This window comes from Chaetodon trifascialis, chromosome 3 (assembly GCF_039877785.1).
Source record: "Chaetodon trifascialis isolate fChaTrf1 chromosome 3, fChaTrf1.hap1, whole genome shotgun sequence".
Classification (NCBI taxonomy): domain Eukaryota; kingdom Metazoa; phylum Chordata; class Actinopteri; order Chaetodontiformes; family Chaetodontidae; genus Chaetodon; species Chaetodon trifascialis.
The window spans coordinates 23,989,536-24,015,678 of NC_092058.1; the positions used below are offsets into that span (position 1 = coordinate 23,989,536).

Below are 26,143 nucleotides of genomic sequence, written 5' to 3' on the forward strand. Positions count from 1 at the left end.
TCGCTCCTCCCCTCACCGGTTCACACAAACACCAGTGACAAACCCAGTTCACCCACAATAACATACTGGTTCTCCCACCTTTCACCGCGCCGTGAACTGATGCAGCCTCCATCTTCAGATTTGTCTGTTGTTTTCTTTCTGGTTATCAGTTCAATATCTTCAGGTGTGCCCCCCCCCCCCCCCCCCAGTAGCTCCACTGGTGCGTCTTTCAGCATGATCTACTGTTTTGACAACAGACGGGCTTGTCTGCTGGTTTCTCTTGCGTTGGTACTTTAAAAACTCAATCCTAGGATACATTTTCTAATATGAGATAAGAGTAAACAAATAATAACAGTAATAAGCAAAAAAAAATAACAATTGCATTATTCTACTGGGACTTTTTCAACAGGCAATATTGCTGCCATCATGTTAATTAACAAATGTAAGCAAACACCACACAGTCAAATAAGACACAGAATCCGATCAGGAGTCTTTATTTCTAACCATGAATTTCCTTATATGTAATAAATGTGAAAGCAGCCATAAATCTGCAGCCTTATATTAGTTTTTGCACATTGACTATTAGTTAAGGCGTGAGCAGTGGAGGCAGATGCCTCCGGACGAGCAGGATGGCATGAATTAGTTCAACTTTATGATTAGACACAAGTAGATACGTCACACAAGCTAACTTTTTGTAATTAATATGCATAATGGGGACTTCTAATGGACACCTGGAAATAAATGGACTTAAATTTTGATTCTTGTACACTGACAATAACAGTACATGTTAACACAATCAAAGGACAGCAGTAAACATGTGGCAGACTCATGAACACATTTCTCGAGTGCCTTTTGCATAAAGGAAGTGCATAGAGGTAAAATGGCAATGGTTCTGACAGTTACTGGTCACCATTTAAAAAGCAGAAACAACAGGAATGTGGCCAGCCTGTATTTTGACAGCATGTCTTATAACGACAGAACACGTTCTACTGCAGGTCTTCAGAAAATTCCACTTCTGGAACTCAGAATTTATTTTGGATTGTTAAGAACGGAGCTGAACGCATTTCTAAAACAAAGACAGCATTTCTTTCATATTCTGAGAGGCATGACAGGTCTGTTACAGTAAAACAATCATTTCTGGAACGACTTCAGCAGCTTACAAACACCAATCATGGCATTGATGATGTTGATGCTACTTCTGTTTATCTAAATTTAAAGTTCTAAAAATCTAGCCAGATAAAACACAGCTTTAAATTACCCTCTGTGTAATCTGCTTCATCACAAACCTGTGACTTAGATTAGAGGAACACAGAAGCAAGAAAAAAAAGCGTCGCCTTGACGATAATCCCTAACACTGAACTGATTACTGCACCATCCACAGCTGTTGGCGATGCAGGCGCGTCTTTGTTTCAGGGGCTCAGCCAGCAGTGAGGGCTCAGTATGTGAGAGGACTCAGGATGAAGAGGCGATCCTCCTCCTTCCTGATCCACTTCAGCAGTTTGTTGACAGCAGAGACGGCCAAGGCCTTGGTCCCGAGTGGACTGAAGCAGAGGTAGAGCTCGAAGCCACTTGTCACCTGCAGGGCAGAAGGCAGAACAAGACAAGGCTGTTAAAATGAGTTATTGGAGGATTTCTTCATTGCTTTGACTTTGATATGTAAAACTCTTAGAGCCAAACTGACTTGCTACACAATTGCTACGAACATCAGCACCACTGACAGACTTCAGTATGTCAGCGGTGAAAAGGAAAAAAGGGACATTGCACTGTAAGAGATGTTGTACTGAGTGGCTGTTACAGCTCTCCAGCATTACAGCATTACTGGATCTTACGCTACATCAGGGGTGGGCAACCTGTTCCACAAAGGGCCGCTGTGGCTGCATGTCTTCTTTCCAACCAAGCAAAAGCTCACAGTTTAACCAATCAGCTGTCTGAAGAGTGAGATCAGTTGATTGAATTAGTCAAGTCTGGTGTGCTGCTGCTTGGTTGGAAAGAAGACCTGCAGCCACAGCGGCCCTTTGTGGAACAGGTTGCCCACCCCTGCGCTACATTATATTATAAGTAGAGTAACGAGTAATTTAAATATTTAATGTTTGATGTAAGGAATAAAATGTTCAATTTTTATGCAACAATTACTAAAGTTCAGTGATGAACATTTGTTGCGAGATTCTGGTAAACTTAGCGCATAATGTTTTTCCTAATTTCATGTCCTGTGACAATGAAACTCTGGTGAAAATTGAGTCCCAGCAATCGTTACTTACTGTAAAACAATGTTAGCATCTCGTTTCACTACACCAGACTTACCCATGCCAGCAGGTTTTCAGTTTCACTGCAGCGGTAGAAGGAGCGGAGAGGTCTGGTTGGATGGTGCAAGTGGCTGTGAAGGTCCTGGTACAATCCCATCAGCCTTTCCTGCTCTTCATCAGTCTGGTACACTACAGGAAACTCTGGACTGGAGGAAAAGAAATGAGAGTGGCTTATCAAGAGCAGCATTGAAGATTTGCATGAACACAAGTACAACTAAAATGTCTGAGCAGACATCATCCCCACCTGGTGTACAGCCCTGAGCTCTTCGATTTGTACAGGAAGTGCCTGAGCTCCGGGATGCCGACCTGCTCCACTGAATAGCTGGGACATTTAAGCGCCTCCTTCAGAGCCTGGTAGGCACTACGCTTACTCAACCTCTCCAGGAACCGCTGCTTGCAGTCGGACATGTTAAAAAAGTCCTCTCGGTCAGTAGAGACCAGGATGAGACAGAGCTCAGATGAAGGCTCCAGGTAAGAAATGTGGGCGTGGAAAAATCCTGCAGTGTTGAACTTTGGCAAACAGATCGGCGTCCAGCCTTCACCTTCTCGAAAGGAAGAGGAGGAGCCGACCAGGTTGAAGACCAGGTGCAAGTCTATGTGGTGCAGGAACTGGTCCTTTTTCCTCACCAGAGTAACCAGGCGGTCCCCCGCCAGTAGGATGGAGAACACCAGGTTTTTGGCTTTGGCGGCCTGCAGGCTTGATGAGACCACATCCCTGGCGGAGCTGGCGAGAGGCAGGCAGGTGACGGCGCTGAGCAGCAGACCGGGGTCTCGGTCCAGCCGATGCAGTAGGTTGTCGGTGAGATACTCAGAACCGGCCAGCAGGCGACGCAGGTCGTAGTTCTGCTTGTGCTGGAAGATGTGGTTGAGCTGGGTGAGGGTCAGCAGGCTGACGATCTGGTAGTAGATGTACTGCAGCTCCCGCAGCAGCTCCTTGTCTGATTGGCAGGTGCGAGACACGCCCACCAGGACCAGCGGGCTCTTGGCGAGGAAAACCACTTTACAGCCATCTGACACACAGAATGTTGACAGAGTTGACATGGATGTGACATATTTCACAGAATGCACTTTTGACTTGCCCATTTTAACTTATGAACCACAACCTACAGCCAAAGTATATCTGACCTGCATGGATGGAGCGGATGATGTTCTTCTCAGCCTCAACGAAGGATACAAGGGCCATCATCACCCCCATTGTGCTGGACAGAGCCTCCTCCGTTCCGTAGCGGGTGTAGATTGGTTTTCCAGCCTCGCTCAGTACAAACACGTGTTTCCTGTGGCTCCTCCATGCCTCACTGGACACGTCTTCCTCCTTCGTCCTGCTCTCTGATGAAATGCTGTTGCTGTGCTGCTCCTCTATGGTTTTCTCTCCCTGCAGCACCTTGAGCTCCTCTGCACACTCTCCTGACTTGCCCAGTTCAGCCTCCCTCCCAGCCTCTTCCTCAGCCTCTGCAGTCAGATCCTCAAAAGACTGTGCATGGACGAACATCGCACTCTGCTGACCAGCACCTGAAATGAATATAGGGATAAATGATTGCCATGTTTTTCAGTATGAAGCTTAAATGTGTGAGGAATAAAAAAGTAAGCTGAGCAAATGTATAAAGCACTGTTAGGGGTTGTTTCTTTTTGGCCTAACCCTCATTCAGCACTGTCTCATGCACAGGATGGGAGACAGTCAGCCATTGTTCCCATTGAAAAGCTTGGTGAAATGGCTGTACTGCTCTTTCATGGCAGTGGGGCGGTTAACCAGACGTACAGTACATTTGCCAAGCCACCCACCTCGTCTTCATCCTTGAAGCCTTTGTTTGAAAGCGCTTACAATAAGGCAGAGATTTTTTATTTTGTGTGGCTTGTCCTCGTCTGCTTTTGAGCATGGCATCTTCTTCACGTTGTTTGAAAACAATGTTCATCATGAAGTTGAGATTTATTCTTTGAGAGTTTTCAAACAATATTTTTAAGTCTTAAGAAAAAAGACTTCAGTGATGAAGACTAACTGGTCAGTTTGGCAAATGTACGTTTGGTTAACATCCCCACCTCAGTGCACACCCGCCTCCAAGGCTTTTCCATGGGAATCATAAAGGACTGTCTCGAAGCTAATGTTGGCCAAAAAAAAGTTGGCTGACTGTCCAAAAAAAGGCCAGAGTGAGATAAATTAACAGACTTGCAGTTTATCTCATTTAAAGAAGGAGAAAGAAGGCAAAGAATAGGACAAGTCTGATGATGAGTGAGCTAGACAACACTGCAAAAATGTGTTTATCTCTACTCAGTCGAGCAAATCCAGGAAACGCTCAATCATCTCTCCTGTCAGAGTTGGATTTGTTCAAGTTGGACGTGACAGACCAACATACTTTCACACAATGACAAAAATCTGAGAAGAAACTGTACTTCATCACACATTACATGCACACACTACATGCGCACGCCATGCTTTTTGTGAAATGAATTCTCCGGTTTTGACCCATCTTGGTCTGTCGTTCCTCTGCGGCAGACCAGAAGCAGTGGGCTGCCAGCATGGTCACATAAACCTAGAGAGATTATTTCTATTATTACAGTCTATTCTCACAAACTAATGATTTATTCAGGTGCTCCTTGTCTGCTGTCTAGTTTACTAGAGAAAACATTCCCTTCAAACAGCCAACAGAGGGGCATATAGATTATAGAGGGCACATTACTGTGATCATGTGTTCAACATTTCTTTGCACAAACAGGATGTGCATATTCATGCAGCACGTATTCTCTCTCTCTCTCACTCAAACAGACTTCCCATATGATTTCATGGTTATATCAACGTCAAATGGAGAAGTTTCACATTTGAAAATGGTTTATTGAAAAGATCAAAACAAGGCGTGAGAAGAAGGAAGTCCTCTCATGGAGCACTTTTCACCCAGAAGAGAAGTTAAAGTATAACTCTCATGCTTTAGATGCGTTTTGTCACAGTACAATTATGTGCTCACTGAAAACCATTATGATTGCAGGCTGAGCTTACTACAAAGATAATCTGTAGCTATTTTTTTTAAATGGGGCTGAATTAAGCAGCAATCATAGAACCTAAATTTTCACTAGATGCCAAAAGAGGAAATAAGAAAAGGTTTAATTAAGCATCAATGACACTTTACAGAAGAGTTATTAGTTTGGATTGAAGACAGTGGATCTGTTCTCCTCCATGGACTAAAGCCTGACAGGCCCAACTTGACGCTGTTTCTTTGAACGGGAACACACTGCTGTACTGTCAACATGATACCCGCGTACTGTAAACATTTTTCATGTTTTGACAAACAATCCCACAGCGGATGGCCAAGAGCGTGACATGACACTGAAAAGACTAGCGTGCAGGATTTAGTGGCATCTAGCGGTGAGGTTGCACCGCTAGATGCCACTGAACACACTAACTGAACACACTAACAAACACTACATGTGTTTATTCAGCAACATATCAAAGCCTAAAGAAGTCCAGGCAGACCTACAGTCTTTGAAGTAAGCATGAAAGAGCTTTTAAAAAAAAACAAAAAAAAAAAACACACTTGGTAGAGGCTAATTGCTGGGATTTGCATGTTGCTGCAGCTACAGGTCTAGTGGGAGTGGCAATTTCTGTTTATTTGAGCTTTCCAGTCCTCTCAAAGAGACAACCCTTCTGCCGTGGTTCAGATTTTCAAGATTTCCATGAAACTTGAGTTTCAATGTCTTGCTGCTTACTGAAGGTGGACCAGTCTCACCTGGTTCTGTTCCTACCACCAGACCTGGTGTGGGGCTGTCCGCCCTCTCAGAGCGAAGGCGGTCCACAGGAGCCAGAGTACCATTCTCCCATGAGACAACCGGCCTTTGGGCTCCTCCATCCATCACTGCTACTGCTTATGGCAGGGACACACACCTGGCAGGACAGACAGACAGACAGACAGACAGACAGACATGGGACCAAAGGCCAACAGCTACAGAACTTTAGACTCTGACTGCAGGTCAAGCTGGTTGTGAGGCACTATTGTTATGGGTGCGCGAGTCATTAAGACGTTATGGGCTGACTGTAACCTTTTTTTTTCTGAGAAACTTTAGTCCCGTTCTTGTTGGTACAAGCAATGGCTAATGTGAGACTGAACTGGAAGACAAGATAAGACACTCTTGTTAAAGTATACCATTTCTTCTTCTTTATACAGTGTTAAATGGTGTCTCTTCTTTTTGTTTCACAGCCTCCAGTCTGATATTCTGATACAGAACTTCAAAAGCTACTGTGGTAGCTAACTTTAGCAGATAGTCAGGAGTATCACACCGCACGCTAGCTGGGTCTGGCTTAATTCTGACAAAGCTCTCTACCGACATGTTAAATTCATTACAAATTATTACCTTTCATTTCCGGAGCTGTCTGCATTTAACTGTTCTGCTCCACAACTCGCTTGTCACATTTACTGCAACTAGCTAACAAGCAGGGACAAGTCAGAAGTACTTCTCGCTCGTCAACATTGCTCTATTAGATTGCGGAAGTAGGAATTGTGGGATTTGAAGTTCTCTTAACTAGAGAATGGCAATGGAGTAGTTAACAGGCCGGTTTGGCTTGAGAAGAATAGAAATACGTTAGAGAGTCAATGGTGACATACTTGTGGATCAGTCTGGTAGCTCCATGTTGCATATGACATGGTTAAGCTTATTGTTGACTTAGATCCTCAATTGATGTTTGATGGTATATTCACAGCACTTCGGTCATCAATACTGTGCGTGCTAATCATTAAGATACTCGAATTTCGTGTATACGAGCAGCACCTGAATGCACCGTATGGGGCGGGACTTGCGTTTGAACGTACAGCGGGTAAACAGCTGCTGTGGAGGAAGCCTGGTGTTTGTGTTAGCTAGCTAATGACGGGTCTGTCTGAGCGAGTCAGTTTAATTCGGCCAAAATATTATATTATGCACAACATAAGGGGTGCTTGATTTCTTTACGAAGAACTGCATTGTACCTTGACGTCTTCGCTTTGTGAGTAACCTTAACGTTATGGCGACTATTGATAACTGTTAACCAAAGCTAACTAGCATTAGCGTGGTTAGCTTTAGCTGTTAATGTTGCGAGTACATGGCCACGACAGCGTTAGCCTAGCATTTGTATGCAGCCTCGATCACGTACACGAACACTACGAGAGAGAACTACACTCTACGTCAAATTATACGGTTTTTCCTCCACTCCTCATGACAGGGCGATCCTTGTGACAGTACGATGCCTATCCGAGCATACTGCACAATTTGCTCGGATTTCTTCGATAACTCCAGAGATGTTGCTGCCATTTACTGCGGACACACTTTCCACTATGAATGGTAACCTGGTGCAGAAAACCAGATCTTCAACAACAGACAGTTTGACGTTTTAAATTGACATTTGAATGGTTCCATTTCCCCTCTCTTCTCAGTCTTCTCCAGTGGTTTCAGACAGCCCCCACCAAAACCTGTCCACAGTGCAGAAAACAGGTACCGTGACCTGGACCTCAAACACCACCAAACGACTCCGAGCCCGGGTCGATACAATTTTCCAACGTCAACTTGTGTTTTTTTTTGTGCTTTGTTTGTAGGTCACCACCAGGCACATTATCAGCAAGCTGTACTTTGATATAAATGAAGAGGAGGAGGGCTTAAAGGACCCGGAAAGCTTGCAGGTACCAAACTCGGAGCATCTGGTTTTTAGGTTTTTACAGAGAAATTGTTTGAGCATTGCAGAGTCAATCTTGAAAATATGTATTCTTATACTCTGATGGATGCTACTGATGGTCCTTGTCATTACCTCATCAGGATTTGGTTTAAAGTGTCTTATTTTTTGCTCTCATTGTGTGTTTATCGCTTAGAATGAGCTTGATCGAGTGAAGGCACTTTTAAGCTCTAAAGGTAAGAAAACCTCGCGATGTTGAGATACGCCAGCACTTGATCATTTAAACTGAGCAGCACTGCTTCATTATCTGTCTGAACAATTTGTAGAGCGAGACTGGCGAGACAAACAGAAGGTGGTGGATGGTTTGAAGGACACAGTGGACAGGCAGAGGAAAGACCTGGACAGTGTGCGTAAAGACGTTATGGAAAAGGAGATGCTCTGTTCTGCCCTCAGAGTAAGCTGCCTGTTCTTTGTTGTTCAGACCAAATTTTCTATACTGACTCATATCTGAGACTGTCTCTGTAATGTCTTTTTATCTGTATTTTCATCTGACCTCTCATAGAAACAGATGACATACCTGGAGACACAACAGAATGAAGCCCAGGCTGCCAAGGAGGAGGCCCGCAGACTCAGGACCAAAATGAAAACGTTTGAAAGGTAACCGCATATAACTAGCCTCATATATTTGTCATCTCTAGATAGAGACAGGCTATTAAGCACGATACTGACTATTCAGCAAGTGCAAAAAATGTTTTTGATGGTCTTGAGTATCGATAGGATGGGTATATTTAAGAGCTAGAACAGTCATATGAGTTCAATAAATAAACAATTTAAGGTTATATCACAACAATAATAATATGACCCTCAGAATTATTAATATATATAATCCCAAATAAAACCCCAAAATATCTGCCGTGCTCTGCATAGCTCTAATACTGCTGGTTTGGCCCCAGCCTGGACGTGTTGTTGCAGGGCCAGAGACAAGAGGTGGAGTCCATGATCACAGATATGGGAATCAGCCAGGCGGCAGTGGAGCAGCTCTCCATCTACTGCATCTCGCTCAAAAAGTAAGGAGCCCCAAGAGCTGTTTATCACAAAGTGACAGATCATCGTTTAGAGCTTCAGTCCGAATGAATGCAACTTTCTCATCGTCATTCACTGTACATTTATATCCTCCCTTCATTTTTTTAGAGAGTATGATAATCTAAAAGGAAGCCTGAAGTCTTCAAATGACATGTGTGAGAAGCTGAAGAGAGAAGTGCTCACGTCGAACAACAAAGTAACTATATGTTAATAAGTCACCGCACCCAGACGTATCAATTCACGAATGTAGCATCTCTAAATCACAGTTTGTGTCATTTCAGTTGCACAAAGCGTCACTGGAGGTGAGTCAGACCAAAGAGGACATGAAGTCTCTGCAGAATGATCTGGCCAATGCTGACAAAGAGATTTCTGTAAGGCAAACCCACCAGATATGCTTTTACGTTCAATATCTGAGGAATGCGTGATTGTGATTCCTGCATGCATGTCTGTCCACAGAGTCTGAAGAAGAAAGTGGAGTTCCTTCAGAGGACTCTGAGCACCCCGACACGGACAAACGAAGCCCTCAGTCGGCTCGTCTTTGAAAGGTGCGCGGCCCTGCCACCTGACTGAAATCTCCATGTGCCTTGATTTCATGGAAACATAAACTCTGCAATTTATTTACAAGGTTTCTCTGCCCATCGTTTAGCCCGGCCCCGATGGAGCTGAAACAGCCTCACCTCCACCAGCCTGCAGGTAGCGAGGACATTGACCTCAACATGACTTATGACATCACTACTCCAGATGATGTGGCCAAGAGACCAGCACAGATCCCATCCAAGAAGATGCGGCTCGACCCTCTGGCGTAAGTTTAATGTGCCTCATTGTGACTTTTGTACACTAAGGAATGAAGCAGAAAGACCTTTAAATGTTACGTGAAATATTTTATTTTTCAGGCCATCTTTGTCCAAACACGAGAAGAGTTTGTTTCCAAGCAAGGTAGGTTTGTGAATGTCACTCAGCAAGGTCCATTTTTTCAAATATGGTGAAATGTCCCTCAAGATGTTGTGTTCCCTCAGGCTCGAGATGAGGATGGATCCATGGATCCTTTTCTGAGGAACTCCCTCCTCTTCAGAAAGAAGACGATGGGGAGCATGTTGGACCCTCAGAGGAAGCCTGGAACCGTATGTACAACACCACCATCTCAAATCTTTTAACTTTTCATTTGTCGTTGGAGTGGTTTGATGACCGAAAGTCTTTGTTTCAGGTGAGAACTGGTTACGATGGTTTAGGAGGACGTGCTAAGTTCATCCAACCTGTATCCTTTTTTCAGTCATGTGTCAGACAGGCGTTTCTCGCTGATGTGTTTTAACCTTGTTCCACTGGTCCCAGTTGGGCAAAATAAATGAAGCTGCAAGTAAAAAAAATCACATAGCTGATATTCACTTTGGACATTTTTGGGTGTCAAGAGTATAATCATTGAAAAAGTGAAGAAAAGATTCATATCAAAAAATGATCATGGCAGAATAAAACCTCAATAATCCTTCCTTCCTTAACCATGCACTCCACTCCAGTCTCCTTTATCAGAGATTCGCCCGCTGATGAAAGCTAAAAGGAAAAAGGTCACCAGGCCTCCACCCAAGACTGCAACTTGCCTGACTCTTGACAGCTTCCTCGAGTAAATGCTGACCTCTACTTCCCTGGATGTGGAGTCAGAGGTCAGGGTGCTGTGTGTGTGTGTGTGTGTGTGTGTGTGTGTGTGTGTGTGTGTGTGTGTGTGTGTGTGTGTGTGTGTGTGTGTGTGTGTGTGTGTGTGTGTGTGTGTGTGTGTGTGTGTGTGTGTGTGTGTGTGTGTGTGTGTGTGCGCTGCTGTGGCACAGAGAACCAGCCTGGCAGCAGTTCTGCCACTCTGCACCAAACAGGACTTTGTGATTGAACTTTATTTAAAAGCAGTAACTGACCTTCCTCTTGACCACAGTTGCTGAGCTTTTGGTGACAGTAAAATTTTTTTGAGTGAGGACCTCAACTTATATGTGGAGACTCTGTCTTGACCAGCCTTCTGCTTCTTTTTCTTGTTATGCGAGACTGTGTGTGTGTGTGTGTGTGTGTGAGTGTGAGTGTGAGTGTGAGTGTGAGACGAGTCAACGTATTTACTCTGTATTATGTCGTCGTTGATCACTGCTGCATCTGTTCTCTACGATCTGAAAAATAACCAGTTATTTTTCAGTCTTGCTTCAAAACTGTCTCCTTAAACACCTACATGTAGATAAACTGCAGGTATTTTTAGTTTTAATGGTCCTGTCAGATGTAAACCAACTCAAATAATAAACAATATATTTTTTTTTATTAAGGTTTGTGTGGGGTCTACAAACAGTTCCCTCTTGGCTGTGCTTTTATTCACGAACATTTCACTGAGGTGTGCTCTCCTGCAGAGGGCAGTACAAACAGTGATTTCTCACATGAGGACATGAGTCTCACAGCCCTCCTGAACTGAGAGGGAAAATGCGCTGCACGTGGAAACTGCTGAATCCATTAGTATTGAAACGGCTGCGCCTGTACAAAAGGAAATCGTCAAGAAGAACATCTTTTAAAACCTTCAGTAAAACCTGAGTTATACAATGTGATCAAGTAACAAAAAGCATGCTGCGAATCATGTTCTGGCAAAGGCCTGTCACCTTTAGGAGTTACCTCATGTGAAATGACTTACAGTGTTTGCAGATATGAGACCTTGCTGCGATAGAGGACCTCTGTCACTGCACAAAATCTATCATACAACTGATGCTCAGACGCTCTGTCGAGGTTCCCATGCGTGAGCGTAACAGCAGTGTGTCAGATTTTTGTATGTTGCCTTACAAACCGGCCTTCGAGGAGACTGCTTGATATTTTGAAAAACAATATGGGGAAATGCCGATCATTGATTTCCACTGTGGAGTAAAAGTACAGGTAGAACATAAATATCCCGTTCACAATCAGGTATATCCCGTCAGCACTGGTGAATTTGCAGCTTCCACAGTGAAAACCAGCTTGTACAATAATAATCACATACATAACTCTAAGTTGAATAAAATGCTCTGTTGCCTTTGTGATTTTGGATATTCAATGATTCTGCTGTGAATGATTATAGTAAAGTGATGAATTATGCCTTAGCAGGGGATTTTATCAGAAATAGTAACAGGACGTGGTGGTGCATTTTAAAAGCTGCTACCTTCCAGTGCAATCGGAAGATAGTCACAATACCCCATACAAACAATATTTCAAAACAGTCATGTACACATAAAACACTTAATCCATGCAGTGCTTTTGGAGCCGGTAAACCACACCGCTTCAATGACCCCACAGGATTTCAAAATATCTCTACATCTTCCTGAAGGGCAAAGGTCGCCATTTAAGCTTTATTTTATTTTTTTTCCTAAACAGCATTTCCCAGGGAAAGTTAAAACTAACAATACCGCCGTGTTCAAGTTGCTTGTGTGCGTGGATGCTGTTACAGAAAAAGAGAAACAGTCCATCGGGGAGAGCTCAACATCCTTCCAGTTCTCAGCTGTCCATAATGAGAGTGAGCCTTTCTGTTGCCTTTTGTGCTTCATTCCAGGTTTGGTAGATCTGAGTTTTCTAAACTGTCAAAGAAACAACATCCAGTAACTTCTTTGCTGCTGTGTCGGTCCATGTGAAAAGGAGAAAAAAACATGAGCCAAAACTAAAGGAACTGCTGATTTTTATTTTATTTTTTTTTTATTTCTTTATTTTATTTTTTTTGCTAATCATCATCCATCTCAGCGTGGGCTCGTGACATAAGGTGATGAAGACGTGGAGCCAGTTTGATTCGTTTCACTGCGATCTGTCCGGCTCGATCTTGGACTCTCCGTTCTGTTTGTCGTTGGACTTCTGGGACAGGTGCGTGGACACGGTGGCTGCCTGCACCACGGCCTTGAAGCTGCGCTTTCTCTTCTGGACGTTCTGCTCTGGATGGAAGATGATGACGTACACCTTGGGGATGTAGAGCATGCCCAGGGACACGGTGGCGCTCAAGCTCATAGACACTGTTAGGGTGGTGGTCTGGATGAACATCTGCAACAGAGACAGCAGGTCAGAAAGATCAACCAACACACACACACACAAATTATTGAGCAAATTATTGATTAATTTCTGGTAATTTCTCAGAATTCTGGGAGCATCCATCAGTGTCCAGGGGTCAATAATTGATATCATCTTGCACAGGTTCAATAAAATACTCTACAGTATATGTCATCTCATAGGTTGTCACAATTCGGTCTTTACAATTTTCATCTCAAAGCACAGTAGACAGTGTTTTTCCCCTGATGAATGATTGATGACCTGGTATATGTAGTCAGGAAAGAAGACGCTATTTATGGCCTTTGACCACATCTACTGCTCACTGTTCTTCCTCTTATTGAAAACCCAACAGTAACAATGAGAAGTGACTTCTCCTGAGATCTGGCTCCAATAAATTATGAACTCATTATTCAACCAAACAGCAGAGGTCATAAATAAATCAAGCCATATGTGCCATAAATAAGATATATTTGTGCCATAAATAAATCAGAAATTGTACACTATCCTCAGCAGCAGGGCATTCTTGTATCTCACAGGCTGATGTCCATACAGTATAGTTTCTTTTATCATCTCGTGCTTTTTATCGCTTCCTTTTAGTGACCTCTCCATTTCTAAAAAGAGCTGTGGTGATTTATGAGTGCAAAGTGGATTGTATTCATGCACTTGACCTGAGGCGAGCAGAGAGACTGGCTCAGGAGCAGTGCATGGCTCTTCCATATGTAAACAGAGACATCAAGCAGGTAAACAAGCTCTTCCTACACGTGGTCTCACACGTGATGGGAGGATAACAGCCACTATTTCGATGAGCCAGACAAAAGTTAGTGTCTATATTTAGCTCTTTTTCTAAGTAATGATTAATTGAATGGGATGGCTGAATTGGTCGATGAGGGGTCCCTACCATTCCTCAGCTCGTCTGACCTCCTTTCTTTCCCTCCCTCCCTCCCTTTTCTTAATTCACTTCATTTCCATTCGGAAGAGGTGAAAAGACTTTGAAAGCACCGCAGGCTTTAATTGTTTCAGCCTGACTGATTCATAATACAGCTCTCTATTAGTCAAAGTGTATCTCTGTTTTTCAAATATTCCCCCAACAGTCTCGTACTTTGTGACGGCAGAAATAGCCCACAAGCTAAATTAAACTCTCAGTACAGTGGAGACAAGATGTCCTGTGAGTACAGCAGGAAGCAAATATGAGATGACAGGCAGCAAACCCAGATTTCACGTTCAACATCTGAGGGGCTCATGTACTCTCTTAGTATTATGTGTGTGTGATTGTGTATTGCGTAATTTTGATTCACTAGATTACCTAAAATACTCCCATTAATATGTAGGTACATGTACAGTAAAGTGCCTCATAAATGACTGTAACAAAATTCAATTATTAATATTAATTTGATATTTAGTTGTACAACAGTCATGTATTAATCTATAGATTAATAATAATTAATAATAGTAAAGCAAATAATTGTTTCATTAGAAATTTTAACAATAAATGCAGAGATTAACAAAACACTTTCTTATTCAACTGTAGATGACAGAATTCATTTCTGCCATCCTTATAGTTGTAGCACATACATGTCTATCTATCTATCTATCTATCTATCTATCTATCTATCTATCTATCTATCTATCTATCTATCTATCTATTGTACTGATGGGTCGTTCACTCTGCCAAACGCAACATGAATTTAATGTGCTCAAATAAAGTAAAGCACCTTGGGTCCCAGAAGTGAGCAGTAATGTCTATCAAAAGGTCAAATTTCCCACCTTCTCTGTAGACTGCGCTGTGCCAAAGAAGATGGGTACGAAGGCCAGCCAGACGATGCAGGTCGTGTACATGGTGAAGCCGATGGGCTTGGCCTCATTGAAAGTCTCAGGAACTCCTCTGCTCTTGATGGCGTACACAGTGCAGGTGATCATCAGTACGATACTGTAGCTCAGACACAAAATGAGGGACAGGTCGGACATGTCGCACTTGAGGACTCCGCGGGCGAACTCTGGGTTCGGGGGCTTCTGCTCCTCGTAGTCAATGATGGTGTGGGGGGGCATCACACCAAACCAGATGAACACCCCAAGTAACTGCAGAGAGAGGAGTGTTAGAGTGCTGCAAAGGATCGAGGTGATATGTGTGTGAAAGAAGCGTCTACATGCATACCTGCACTGAGATGAGTATGAAGGTGATAATCAGCTGAGAGGTGGGACTGATGAATTTTGGGGGTGTGACTGACTTCTTGCCCTGTTCGAAGATGCGGTAGATCCGGTTGGTCTTGGTGAGCATGGCGGAGTAGCTGATGCACATGCCGAGTCCCAGCAGCAGCCTGCGGAAGGCGCACACAGCAGTGCTCGGCTCGGCTATCATGAGGAAGGTGATGAAGTAGATGAGGAAGATGCCCGTCAATAAAACGTAGCTGAGCTCTCTGCCGGAGGCCCGAACGATGGGCGTGTCATTGAAGCGGATGAAGGTGACGATGACTCCAGTGGTGGCCAAGATGCCCAGGATGGCCAGGAATACGGGGATGATGGCCCAGGGAGAGCTCCACTCCAGCTTGATAATGGGCGTGGGCCGGCAACCTGTGCGGTTTTTCAGGGGCCTCATGTCGAAGGGGCACATGTCGCAGGAGAACTCATCCAGCAGGTACTGGTAGCCATCGCAGAGCTCGCAGTGCCAACAGCAGGGAACGCCCTTCACCATCTTCTTCCTCTCTCCGGATTCACAGGGGAAACTGCACACCGACTCAGGTATCTTACGGTCGCCACCTGACCACTGCATCTCCTCCGACTAGGGTTGATGTACAGATACACAAACATTGTTCAACTATGCTTTAAATATAGCAAGACTTTGCAAAGGCTAAAACTGCTGCTGTTAAACTGGGCAAACACTGTTCAGATTGAGCCAAATTGATCATCCCTGACTAATTTTAGAATTGGGCCAAATTTCTGCCAGATCATGCCAGGTTGTCATTTCATGTGCAGTTTTAGGGGGGGTCATGACACTTGATTAATTGCCTGAACGACCAACGATCTGGCTCTCGGACAATCAGTGGGGTTACCTGCAAGTCAGAAATGTTGGTTGGCTGTCTTGCAGTTTGAGTTCCTACAGGGCTGCAGTCAAAAGATGAATTATAAACTACAAATTCTGCATCTTCCACCCATCTGCATCTCCACTTTCCATTCATGGCAGGATCGCACAATGTAATGCTGCCTTTCTCTCTTTTTGTCCACATCGTTGAGGCTGCAGTCACCTTGTTTGAATAAACTTTATTGGAATTGTCAATGAATAAATCAACTGAGGCTCAATGTTTACATTTATTGTGATGGCTGCTTGGTTTACCCATACATTGTTCACTGTGCAGATGAATAAAAATGCACAGTGTTTGCCCAGCTATAGAGGAACCACAGTGTCAGCTGCGAAGATCAATATCACTGCCTCGTCTGTACCTACCTACCTTTGTAGCTACAGCCAGCAGCTCAACAGCGTAGTTTAACATAAAGACTGGAAACAAGAAAACCAGTAGCCTGGCTCTTGCAAATTCCAGGAAGTTACTGCACCTGGCCAGGAAATAGTCTGGCACATATCCACAACATGCCATTTTTACAATTTGTTTTTTGTGGGGATTAAACAAACATGATACACGAGAGTTTTAGAGGTGCTGGAAGGCAGATTTTGTTACTGTTGCACAGAGACAGGCTGTTTTCACCAGTTTCCAGCCTGTTTTCTAAGCTAAGCTAACTGGCTGCTGTCTCTAGCTGCATAGTTGGCTTACAGACATAAGAGTGGTATCAGTGTTATCAATATTCTCAAAATGTCGAGCTAGAAGTAGACGTGGTGAAATATTCATATTGTACCTCAAATGGACTGAAAAACAAATATTTACATTGAGTCGGAGGTGGTTTGTCCACTGGCCAATAACCTTGTAGCCGGGGTTGCTGACATTAGACAGTTGGTACTGGAAGATATCATAACGACCAGGAGCATCTCCATTCTCATTGAACATCACTCCAGTTCCTGCGCTGCCTGTTTGATGGAGACAGAGTTTTAATGACCTGCACATTTAAGAAAGCAAAGAAGTCAGTCAGAATTCAAGGTCTCTAACCTGGAGACATGTACCCCCATCTTTAGTGGTGGAGAAAACACCCACATGTTGTTGAATACAGCTTGTGTTTGCTTTCTTCAGTCTTGTGCAACCATGTGAAAGCTGAGTGCAGGATGCTCTTTAGTGAAGGCTCTCCTCCACGAGCGCAGTCTTTCAGTGCACTCTGCTCTGTTGCCCTAACGTGATTGAATGTTCCTCTTAGGTCCCTGCAGGCGCTCATTCAGAAAATCTTCCATAGAAGCCAAGGTCATCCAGCAAGAGGAGAGCAGTAAATAGATGCTTTCATAAAACACTTTTTTTCTTTTTCCAAACTGTGACTTTTTTATGAAAGATGAGCATGAAAAGCGAAAGTGTTGTGTATAGGGAAGGGCAAGGAGGCAGCCCGAGGGAGGGGATGTGCTTTGAAGAAATGTGCTGTGGTCTGCAGCAAGGTACATTAGCAGAAACATCTCAGGGCTTCCAACTTCAAGCTGAATTCCCTTCTGATGTTTTCTTTTTTAAACTGTCTTCTTTTCAAACCTTCTGCAGTGATGGAGAGCAGCAGTGTCAAAGCAACCATGAAACTCCCAACACTAATGGTTTCAGGTCCAGTTTGACCAAAGAAATGAAACTTTTTGGAATCTAAATCATCGCACGCTGCATAAGAAAGGAGAAAAAACTGATTGAAAGCCAAAAGCTCACCATTGAAGTTGACAGAGCGAATGTATTGGAGGAGCATCCGTCCTTCCACAGGGTCCATCTTTTCGCAGACACCCATGGAGCCAGGACACAGGTCCAGGTGCATGCTGTGTAAGGCGTGGGCCATGGCGTACACAGCATCGATCACAAACTGTACCTTGCCTTCCTGTTCATATTGAGATTCTCGACTGATTCTTTCTTCACCTGGTTGGAAGCAAATATGTCAAGAACTGCTCACAAACACAGAACTGCAATGAATAAAAATTCCATTTTCAAGATTTTCCCTGTGTTAAACTGTAGCCTGCCTACCTGTACATTTTCTTCTACCAAGTTCATACTTTATTCCTGGGCGGGTTAGTTTGCATTTGAAGTCGTCCTCCCAGAATTCTGCAAACCAGATGTTTCTTCTGTTGTTTTCCAGAGATCTCGAAGTGAAGTACTGGTCGAACCCTGAATCGTTTCACAAACCAGACCAGAATTTCATTTCATGCCTGCTTTGACAGCGCTGCACTCAGATTAATATCAGCATATCAATAATCTTACTGTGTGAAAATCAAATCAAAAATCTAATTCTTTGCAAAATGAAATACGGCTATGACTCAATTTACCCAATTTCAAGTGACAGGACAGTAATATCGCCAGCCTTATCAAACATCATTAATTTCCTTCATTTGTTGGATTGGTATTAGACTCATCTATCAACGTCATGTGTCACAGACTGAGTAGATATTGCTATTACATCCAGTTGGTTTCGAGTTAAATGTAATATTTTCATTTAATAAATGTGTCCTACCATCAATGGAGGCTCTTTTGGGCAGAATGGTGACAGCACCCTCAGCCACATCCTCCTGGTCTTGAATGGGGGAGTTTTTGGCCCCCCAACTGTCCGAGCCAACAAACAAGAAGTGGCCCGTCAGGTTGGCCTTTTTGGCAGTCTGCAGCACACGCCTGAAAGAGGACAGATTATACTTTATCACACGTTTCCTACTTTACTCCTCTGTGAGTGGCCAAGTGTGATCGTCATGGAGGAGACTTGACAATTAAATATAAAACTTTTTATCTTCTGGCTGATTTATTTTCTCTTATATGATGGGCAGCAGAGCTTGACTCACTTGATGTCGTCCTCATTGGCAAAGATGATGACTCCTCGAGCATTAGAGGTCTCCATCAGTCTCTTGATGATCTTTTCAAACTCCCCTGGTCTGGGCTCTCTGGGAATCTTTATGGACTGTGCAATACACAGCCCCCCTGTGTCAGAGATATTGCAAACATGTTGGCATTGATGCACATCTCTGTTTTCTCCCCTCACTGCACAGTCAAATAGTTTTGTATATAATAATAATTGGTATCTGAAACCTAAAAAAGTGCATTATATTTTACAAAAAGGAGGATACAGCATATCGTAACATTAGCCAAACTTAGATATGCATGTTCCCTTTCAGGATAAATGGTGATACTTTAGTATCTTCAAAGGTAATGACATTCTGACCAGCCTAATTAACTTAGTACACTAACAGGCAAAACCAAGATGGTAAACATGGTAAACATTGTACTTGCACTTAGTATCAGCATTGTCATTGTGAGCATGTTAGCCTGCAGAAGTCAGCATAAACTAGGAAATGTGTTTAAATAACGAAAATTACTAAATAATTAAATTCTGTCAACCAGGTAAAATAAGTGATTGCACTGAGTGATGACAGTCAGACATTAAATACAATACGAAGAGTCTACAGCCATGCCAGCGGCTTTGAGACTTGTGCTAACGTCAGTATGTTAACATGCTCACAATGATATTCCTGACATGTTGAAGTATAATGTTTACCATGTTCATCATCTTAGTTTGGTGTGTTGGCATACTAGCAGTGCTAATTAGCTCTAAAGAAAAAGTACAGCTGATGGGAATGTCAGTTTGGTAGTAATTTGGTCTTACTATAAACCAAATATTATACAAAATAAAATTTTGACCAAATCATGGTGCTTGATGAAAAGTAAGGAGTTCACCAAAGTTGTTACAATACACTCCGAGGGAAACATCAATCTACTAAATTACATTTCACTCAGAACCACAAATGTCAGCTTCATGGTGCCTATAAAGGATAAATCAGGGGATCACCAAAGTAATAGAGATACATCCTCTGGAGACCATGACATATCGGTGTCAATTGTCCTGACAATCCATCTGATAGGCGTAGATGTTGAGATATTTCAGTCTGGATCAAAGTGGCAGACCAGACACACTGCTAATGTGGCTGAAAACAACACGCTGGAGCTGTCCAACATCAGCAGTTATTGATGTGCTGTATGTGTATGAGTTCTGATAAAATGAAATCTGAACTCTAGTAACATCGTTTGAGCTTTCCAACCCATATGGAGTGGTGACTTCTGTTTGCCCTGTTACTTCTGCTGTATTAAAGGATTTTTGTTTCCTATTAGTCTTTTAATGAGTGAGAACCGCACAGCTTGATAAATGAGTAATCCCTTTCGGTCACAGCAGTGAATTCACATTCACACAGACAGACACACAACCTGCTTCTCTGGATATCTGGAGGAAGGCGTCGACGCCGCTCTCTCCGTAGTTGCCCTCAGAGGCCAGCGTGGAGACGTAGTTCCAGCCCATGGCTTTAACTATATCCACCATTGCCTGGGCCTGGTACGAGTCAGGAGGCACCACACGGGAGAAGAACTCGTAGCGGCTGTTGTCGCTTAGCTCTGGAGCAGTGGAGGCGTAGCTGATCTGGGGAATCTGAGACACAAGGATGGGTCAGCGGTCACGAAAGGGTCAGCAGCTGTGATTATTAGGCCAATATGTGAGACCAAAGGTAAAAACGAATGACTGGAAGAGGCAGTGAACCATGTCAGAGGATGATGCACCACTTACTCACAGACAAAACCTTAACAGGGTCTAAATGGAGGCCTTTCACATTAACACTGGTGCATTAAAATCCCAAAATTGGACCATCATAGAGAGAATCCATCTCTTGAACAGCCTGTGTTCTCAGTAATTCTCAGAACAGAGGCAACTTCAGAGTGCGATCTGCTCAGAGCTGCTCTGTGCTGAGGACATCACGTCACAGTGAAATACAGATGGTGGGAAACACAGCTGTAAAAGCATTTGTTTGGAAAAAAAATGGATGAGAAGATTAATTTACTGGTGTGCTACTTCTTTAATGACACAGTTTATGTCGACAGTCTCAACCCTGACCCTGCTAATGCCGGTTCCCCACCGTGGCTTAGCGCTGGGGCCTCTGGAGGGGACGAGGAGAGAAAGGTAGACACAAGGGGTAGTGAAGGGAGAAGGAGAGAGGAACGAGAGAACCATTTCACAGATTATCTGGAAGGATTATAGGGGTTTTAGTCAAATTACGTTAAGCACAGAGGGAGAGACAGAGATCAAGAGACTAGAAAAAGGCTAGTATTTCTCAGCTGTAAGCCATACAATATATTTAATTCTGATGGCCACATGCAGCTTCAATTTGCTGCCGTGTGTCAAACCCGTCAAGATCTGAATTAACTGGTCAGCCTTAACATTACAGAGCACATCCTCAACTGGAGGTGAACTTTCTCCAAAAAAAAGCATGTATTTTCATGATGCATTTATTCTTATAACAGTCAAGATTGGGATATTAGAGGATGATCAGATGTTCAGAAAAAATTAGGCCTGAAAGGAAATTGAATAGACAGGTTTTACGTTTTTCTTAAATACTGATTTCAACAACACCAGACTTCAGGTGTCGAGGTTTTACAAAATTCATTTTACCTGCGCAGTCTGCAGCTGCTCTGATATCAGATTATGGACAGTGCATTGAAATGTTGGATGACGCTAAACACATTGTGTTAGTATAAATAGGCCTTCAACTAGTAATTATTTTGTCATTTTAATATACATGATTTTTGGGATTAATTGTCTAATTTTCTGGCTCTTTTATAAAAAGGAAAACATAGTGAAAACTGTCCATTGCAGTTACCAAAGTGATGTATTACTTTAGAGTGATGTAAAATAGACAAAAGCAGCAAATCCTCAAAGTTAAAATGCTTTAACAAAATCAGTTAATAGTCTGTTGACCGACTAATTGGTTAATCAGCGACACATTTCAGCCCTCAGTAGTAATTTCTTAAAGGTTTGAGTGAATCTGCTCTTGGATCTACTGTATATCCTGTTTTTCAGCTGAGCTATTGAGTAGAGAATAAAACTGACATGATGCACACTTCAGAAATTGCAGTAAAGTAGTGAGTATATAAAATGACTTACAGCTACAGTTTTCACTTAGTGCAAAAATTAGCCAGCATGATAACAGTACAAGTGGTGGAAACGTCTCCTGGTCCGGCTGAGAGCAGATGTTCAGTGTATAGTGAACATCAGTCTAGAATCATCTGCAGTCCGGAGAGAGCAGCACTTATGGACAGTACGATGAAACACACCATTTAGCTAAATCTACTCCACACCGTCCAGGCTACAAGTTGCTGTTATCCTAGAACCAATGTCATCCCTCTGCCCTGATGCTCTATTTTCAGCCCAGGGTCCTGAGCTGCTGAGAGGGGCTTAGTGGAGGTTGGGATCTATAATTCTGTAGTTAACATCTGCCCTGTATGCAAGCTGCCCCTCCTTGGCTCCGCAACTCAGCATCCTCACTATAAAGAATGCTGCAACAAGTAGAATCCAGGAAAGTAGAAATTTGATTTTTATGTAAAACTTATAGGCCTATTTGACCCAGACTTGTGTTTATTTTTAGGCATTTGTAGATTTCCTGCACACTATGTCAGTAAGTGGATGAGAACGTGGCAATGATGGGGGATTTACACAGATTCAGTGTCCCACCGCTGCTATGAGCAGTGTAATCAATTATCAAAGGTCAATCATCTGTTAAAAAAAAACCTGTACGGTGATCACATAACACGGATTAGCCTGCAGAGGCCACCCAGGACAATGGATTCAAAATCCTGTCAAGTGTATCTACCATCAATGCAAGAACTCATTCAAATTATGCATTGATTTCAATGACCTGTTTCAAAATCACATCAGGTTAAGTATGTGCTGAATATGCGTCTGTACAGCAGCAATGATGTGACATGTGCAATATATCACACTGCTTGTACGTACACCGCAAGCCATCGCCGCTGAATTATGTTTTAGCCCATGAGTGCCCAAATTAAGTGAATACCACCAAGATGATGACTGTGACAAAATCAATTTTATTGCTCTTGCTTTAGTAATTACAGTGATGTAGGCTACTGTAGTCAGTCGGACGTAGACACAAACCACGATGACATGCAACACTGCTCTGCAGCAAATTATATTGTGTGCACCAGGACGTCTTCTAGATCAGCAGTGAGCTCATTTAACAGTGCAAACATGAACAAGTAAGTTCAATGCAATAGAGGATTAAAGTTGAGCTATTTTGAGCCATAAGTTTACCTGTTTTTCTGTGTGTCCAGACACCTGGGGAGCACAGCTGGTCACTGATGTCACTAACAGATCTTCACAACTAAACTTAGAAAATGTTAGGGACCTATTCCTGATAGCTGCACAAGTCAGTGAAAGTCAGTGACTAATTCTCTGATGTAAGAGTCATTATTCTGATGTAAAATTGAAGTATCCTGAATCAGTTTAGATTTTGATAATATGACAGAGGAGAGAGACAGGAAACACTGGAAGAGAGAGGAGGTGACGACGTCGCTGGTTCCTGGCTGTAATCAGACCGGTAACGTTGCTGTTATGTGGTACACGTCTTAACCGCTCAACCAAGCAAGTACCCAATAATTCAAACACAGGGGAAATGAGGAAAAGTTTAATTTGGTGCAACTTTCTAAAATCTTCCTATCTCTTTAGTCACCTTGGGACCTTGCAGAAAAAGATCTCAGTGCGGGATAATGGCTTTCACCCAGATTCACCTCATCAGCTTGCTTGCTGAAATGAGGGGCTGCCCCAAATAGTTTTGCCCTTTCGTTTAATGGAGATAGGTAGTGAAAGAAAACTCACCGCAAACAGTCTGAGCACATTGGCCACCATGATGGACACCGAGCTGCCAGACGCCCCGATCACCCCGACCACCCTCTCCGGTTTGGGAATGATGGGAGGCTCTCCATTTGAGCAGCGCACGTCTGAGTTGTCCTTCTGGATGAGGGCCTGGACAAAGGTGAGCGACTGCTCCAGAGCATAGGTGTCTCTGGAGCAGGTGTCCAGGATACGGGCCCCCAGAGTGATGTTGGGCAGCAGGTCCGGGTCACTGTTGATCTGGTCCAAGGCGTACAGCATGGCTTCCAATCGATGGATCCCCTTTTCTCTCTTGACGTCCCCACAGGGCACCCCGGCAGGTCCCCGAGAGTGCACAGGGAACAGCCCGCCTAAGGTGATGTCGCCCTCGATTTTGATGGACTGGGGCTGAGTGCCCTGCTGGGCCCTCGAGCCCGGGCTGAGACCCACCAGCAGCACCCACATCAGCTGAAGCCATGTTTGGTATCTAGAAGGTGCACCGGGCCAGCAGCACTGATGGGGTGAGTGGGTCTCTGTTGTCATGATGATGACCAGCAGAGGTACTGACAGCACCAGGCCACTCCCTCTACCTTTGACACCTGAGGGCAGTCAGAGAGGGGGCTTTAAGGTCCAATTACCATCACATTATAATTATAATGACTGTATGTTTACCTACTTGAATCTTTATGACTCAATATTCCACTCAAACTTGCCTTCAGTTTTAAAGCTGGTTAAATCAGTTAGTATTCTGTATTTTTTTTAGTCTGTCACAGTGAAGCTATGTCACTGTAAAATGTTTAAATACAACATTTTAAATGGCTACAACGTAAAATGCAATGTTCAAGACAATAACATTTTTGACAATTTTATTCCTTCCAAAAAATGTAAGTTTCCGTAGTCTTTCAGTTCTTTGGGCTTTTTGAACATTGCATGTGTGCACAATATGACATTGTGACTGTAGACCTGCCAGTGGATGTTTGTTGTTGAAGAGGTAAATGCTAAAATTAGGCTGCATCAGATAATAAAATATACACATGCAGAGAGCCCATCAGAAGATTTTGAAATGTTTTTGACAAAATTTCTGACTTCAAATATTCTGACATGAAGCTTCAGTCAGTTTTTGGCGCATTTGATCCAAACAGAGAAACTATAAGAAAAGACAAAACAGAAGCTATGTGTGTCTGCACCATAAGAAAGCTGGAGCTGAGAAGATTTCAGTCAGCATGCAGGATGACACAGAGTGAATACTGGAAGCTTTTATCACAGAGAGCTGAGAGCCGATGATGGAAAACACTATAAATTTTGCAAAACAGAAAACATCAACTGAAGCTTCACAGCATTTCATGCTCCAAAAGTTGGGAGCAGGTTAATTTTATCTGCATGACGATCTTTGACAAAACTCACAGTGAGCAATAGATCCCACAGACTGTAAAACAAATCTATTATTAAGAGTGTAAATATGTTTGTTTCCAGGCAGAATTTGGACAATGGACAATATTTAGTGTGTGATCACTTAAATAAATTGAAGTCTTAGTATTAAATCCAAAAGTCTAATATGAATTAATGAATTAAGCCTAAAACTAAACAGCTATCATGCTTAGAAATTTACTTTCTTTCCAACTATAATACACATTTAAATTTAAAGTTGAACCCATATGTGTCATCCCAATCCCTTCTGTTTTTCTTAACAGCCCTTGTGAAGCTGGGCTGTACAGAAACTTGTTGAAAAAATGATCAAAATCAATGACCATCACATGAACCTGCAGAAATCTAAGATGCAGAAATTGCATGACGGTTGCAGACACTTCTCTCTCTTGAAAATACAATTACAGGCAATCTGCAAGTCGAGAAATGTCCTCATGCAGAGGCACTTCCTACCTGCCCATTCTTCATTGACCGGTCTTGATTTTATCCATCACATGAGCTCTTCCAAACAGGCCTCCATCCATGGTCCGAAATGTGATTGTATATCTAGAGGCAAGGCTCTCCTCTCCTCACCAAACGTAAATCCTCTATCATCTCAGTGCACGCTCAAAAACAACCAGATCACACTGAAAACAATGGTCTGAAAAAGAAGTAGTGCCGATTTATAAAGACAAAATGAAAACACTGTCTTTTGAGGCTTCGGGGTTTGGTATCATGGCAGAATCAGGGAAAAGTGGAGGAAAAGCACAACATTACAGTGGTGAGATTCTACAAATCACTGCCAAATCCCTTAAAAGCTCTCTCTCTCTCTCTCTCTCTCTCTCTCTCTCTCTCTCTCTCTCTCTCTCTCTGTCTCCAGGCACTCCCCTTCACTCCCTCCCCCTCTCTCTCTCCCGCGCCCTCTCTCTCTCTCTCAGTTGAACCCTCTTCTTACTCGCTCTCTCAGTGCACTAATGGCCACAGATTGGGATTATCATGCAGG

At 43.2% G+C, this 26,143-nt stretch overlaps 3 protein-coding genes across 5 annotated transcripts; 1 reads left to right on the top strand and 2 right to left on the bottom strand.

Moving 5' to 3' along the window:
• Positions 1-446: 446 nt before the first annotated feature.
• Positions 447-6,748, bottom strand: mon1a (MON1 secretory trafficking family member A). Of its 2 annotated transcripts, none has more exons than XM_070958707.1 (6): positions 6,618-6,748; positions 5,996-6,150; positions 3,408-3,791; positions 2,527-3,292; positions 2,281-2,428; positions 447-1,555 (listed from the first exon to the last, which is right to left on the bottom strand). In XM_070958707.1, the coding sequence occupies exons 2-6, from the start codon at positions 6,117-6,119 to the stop codon at positions 1,415-1,417; spliced, it is 1,563 nt and encodes a 520-aa protein (XP_070814808.1). In that variant the 5' UTR covers positions 6,120-6,150; positions 6,618-6,748; the 3' UTR covers positions 447-1,414. The 2 variants fall into 2 exon arrangements, with proteins under 2 accessions (XP_070814808.1, XP_070814807.1); XM_070958706.1 differs by having other exon boundaries at positions 5,996-6,121; positions 6,592-6,699.
• A 331-nt stretch (positions 6,749-7,079) lies between these two features.
• Positions 7,080-12,813, top strand: traip (TRAF-interacting protein). 2 transcript variants are annotated; one of them, XM_070958709.1, is made up of 17 exons: positions 7,102-7,242; positions 7,459-7,577; positions 7,670-7,727; positions 7,829-7,912; positions 8,099-8,138; positions 8,229-8,356; positions 8,465-8,559; positions 8,856-8,969; positions 9,094-9,181; positions 9,267-9,356; positions 9,442-9,530; positions 9,632-9,787; positions 9,879-9,921; positions 10,002-10,106; positions 10,190-10,240; positions 10,497-10,640; positions 12,700-12,813. In XM_070958709.1, the coding sequence occupies exons 2-16, from the start codon at positions 7,480-7,482 to the stop codon at positions 10,602-10,604; spliced, it is 1,347 nt and encodes a 448-aa protein (XP_070814810.1). In that variant the 5' UTR covers positions 7,102-7,242; positions 7,459-7,479; the 3' UTR covers positions 10,605-10,640; positions 12,700-12,813. The 2 variants fall into 2 exon arrangements, with proteins under 2 accessions (XP_070814809.1, XP_070814810.1); XM_070958708.1 differs by lacking the exon at positions 12,700-12,813 and having other exon boundaries at positions 7,080-7,242; positions 10,497-11,290.
• Positions 12,641-25,944, bottom strand: grm6b (glutamate receptor, metabotropic 6b). Its single transcript, XM_070958704.1, has 11 exons — positions 25,615-25,944; positions 23,743-24,335; positions 20,292-20,508; positions 18,878-19,013; positions 18,559-18,713; positions 18,075-18,215; positions 17,769-17,969; positions 16,869-17,008; positions 15,149-15,772; positions 14,761-15,072; positions 12,641-12,990 (listed from the first exon to the last, which is right to left on the bottom strand). The coding sequence occupies exons 2-11, from the start codon at positions 24,277-24,279 to the stop codon at positions 12,751-12,753; spliced, it is 2,703 nt and encodes a 900-aa protein (XP_070814805.1). The 5' UTR covers positions 24,280-24,335; positions 25,615-25,944; the 3' UTR covers positions 12,641-12,750.
• Between the last annotated feature and the right edge of the window lie 199 nt (positions 25,945-26,143).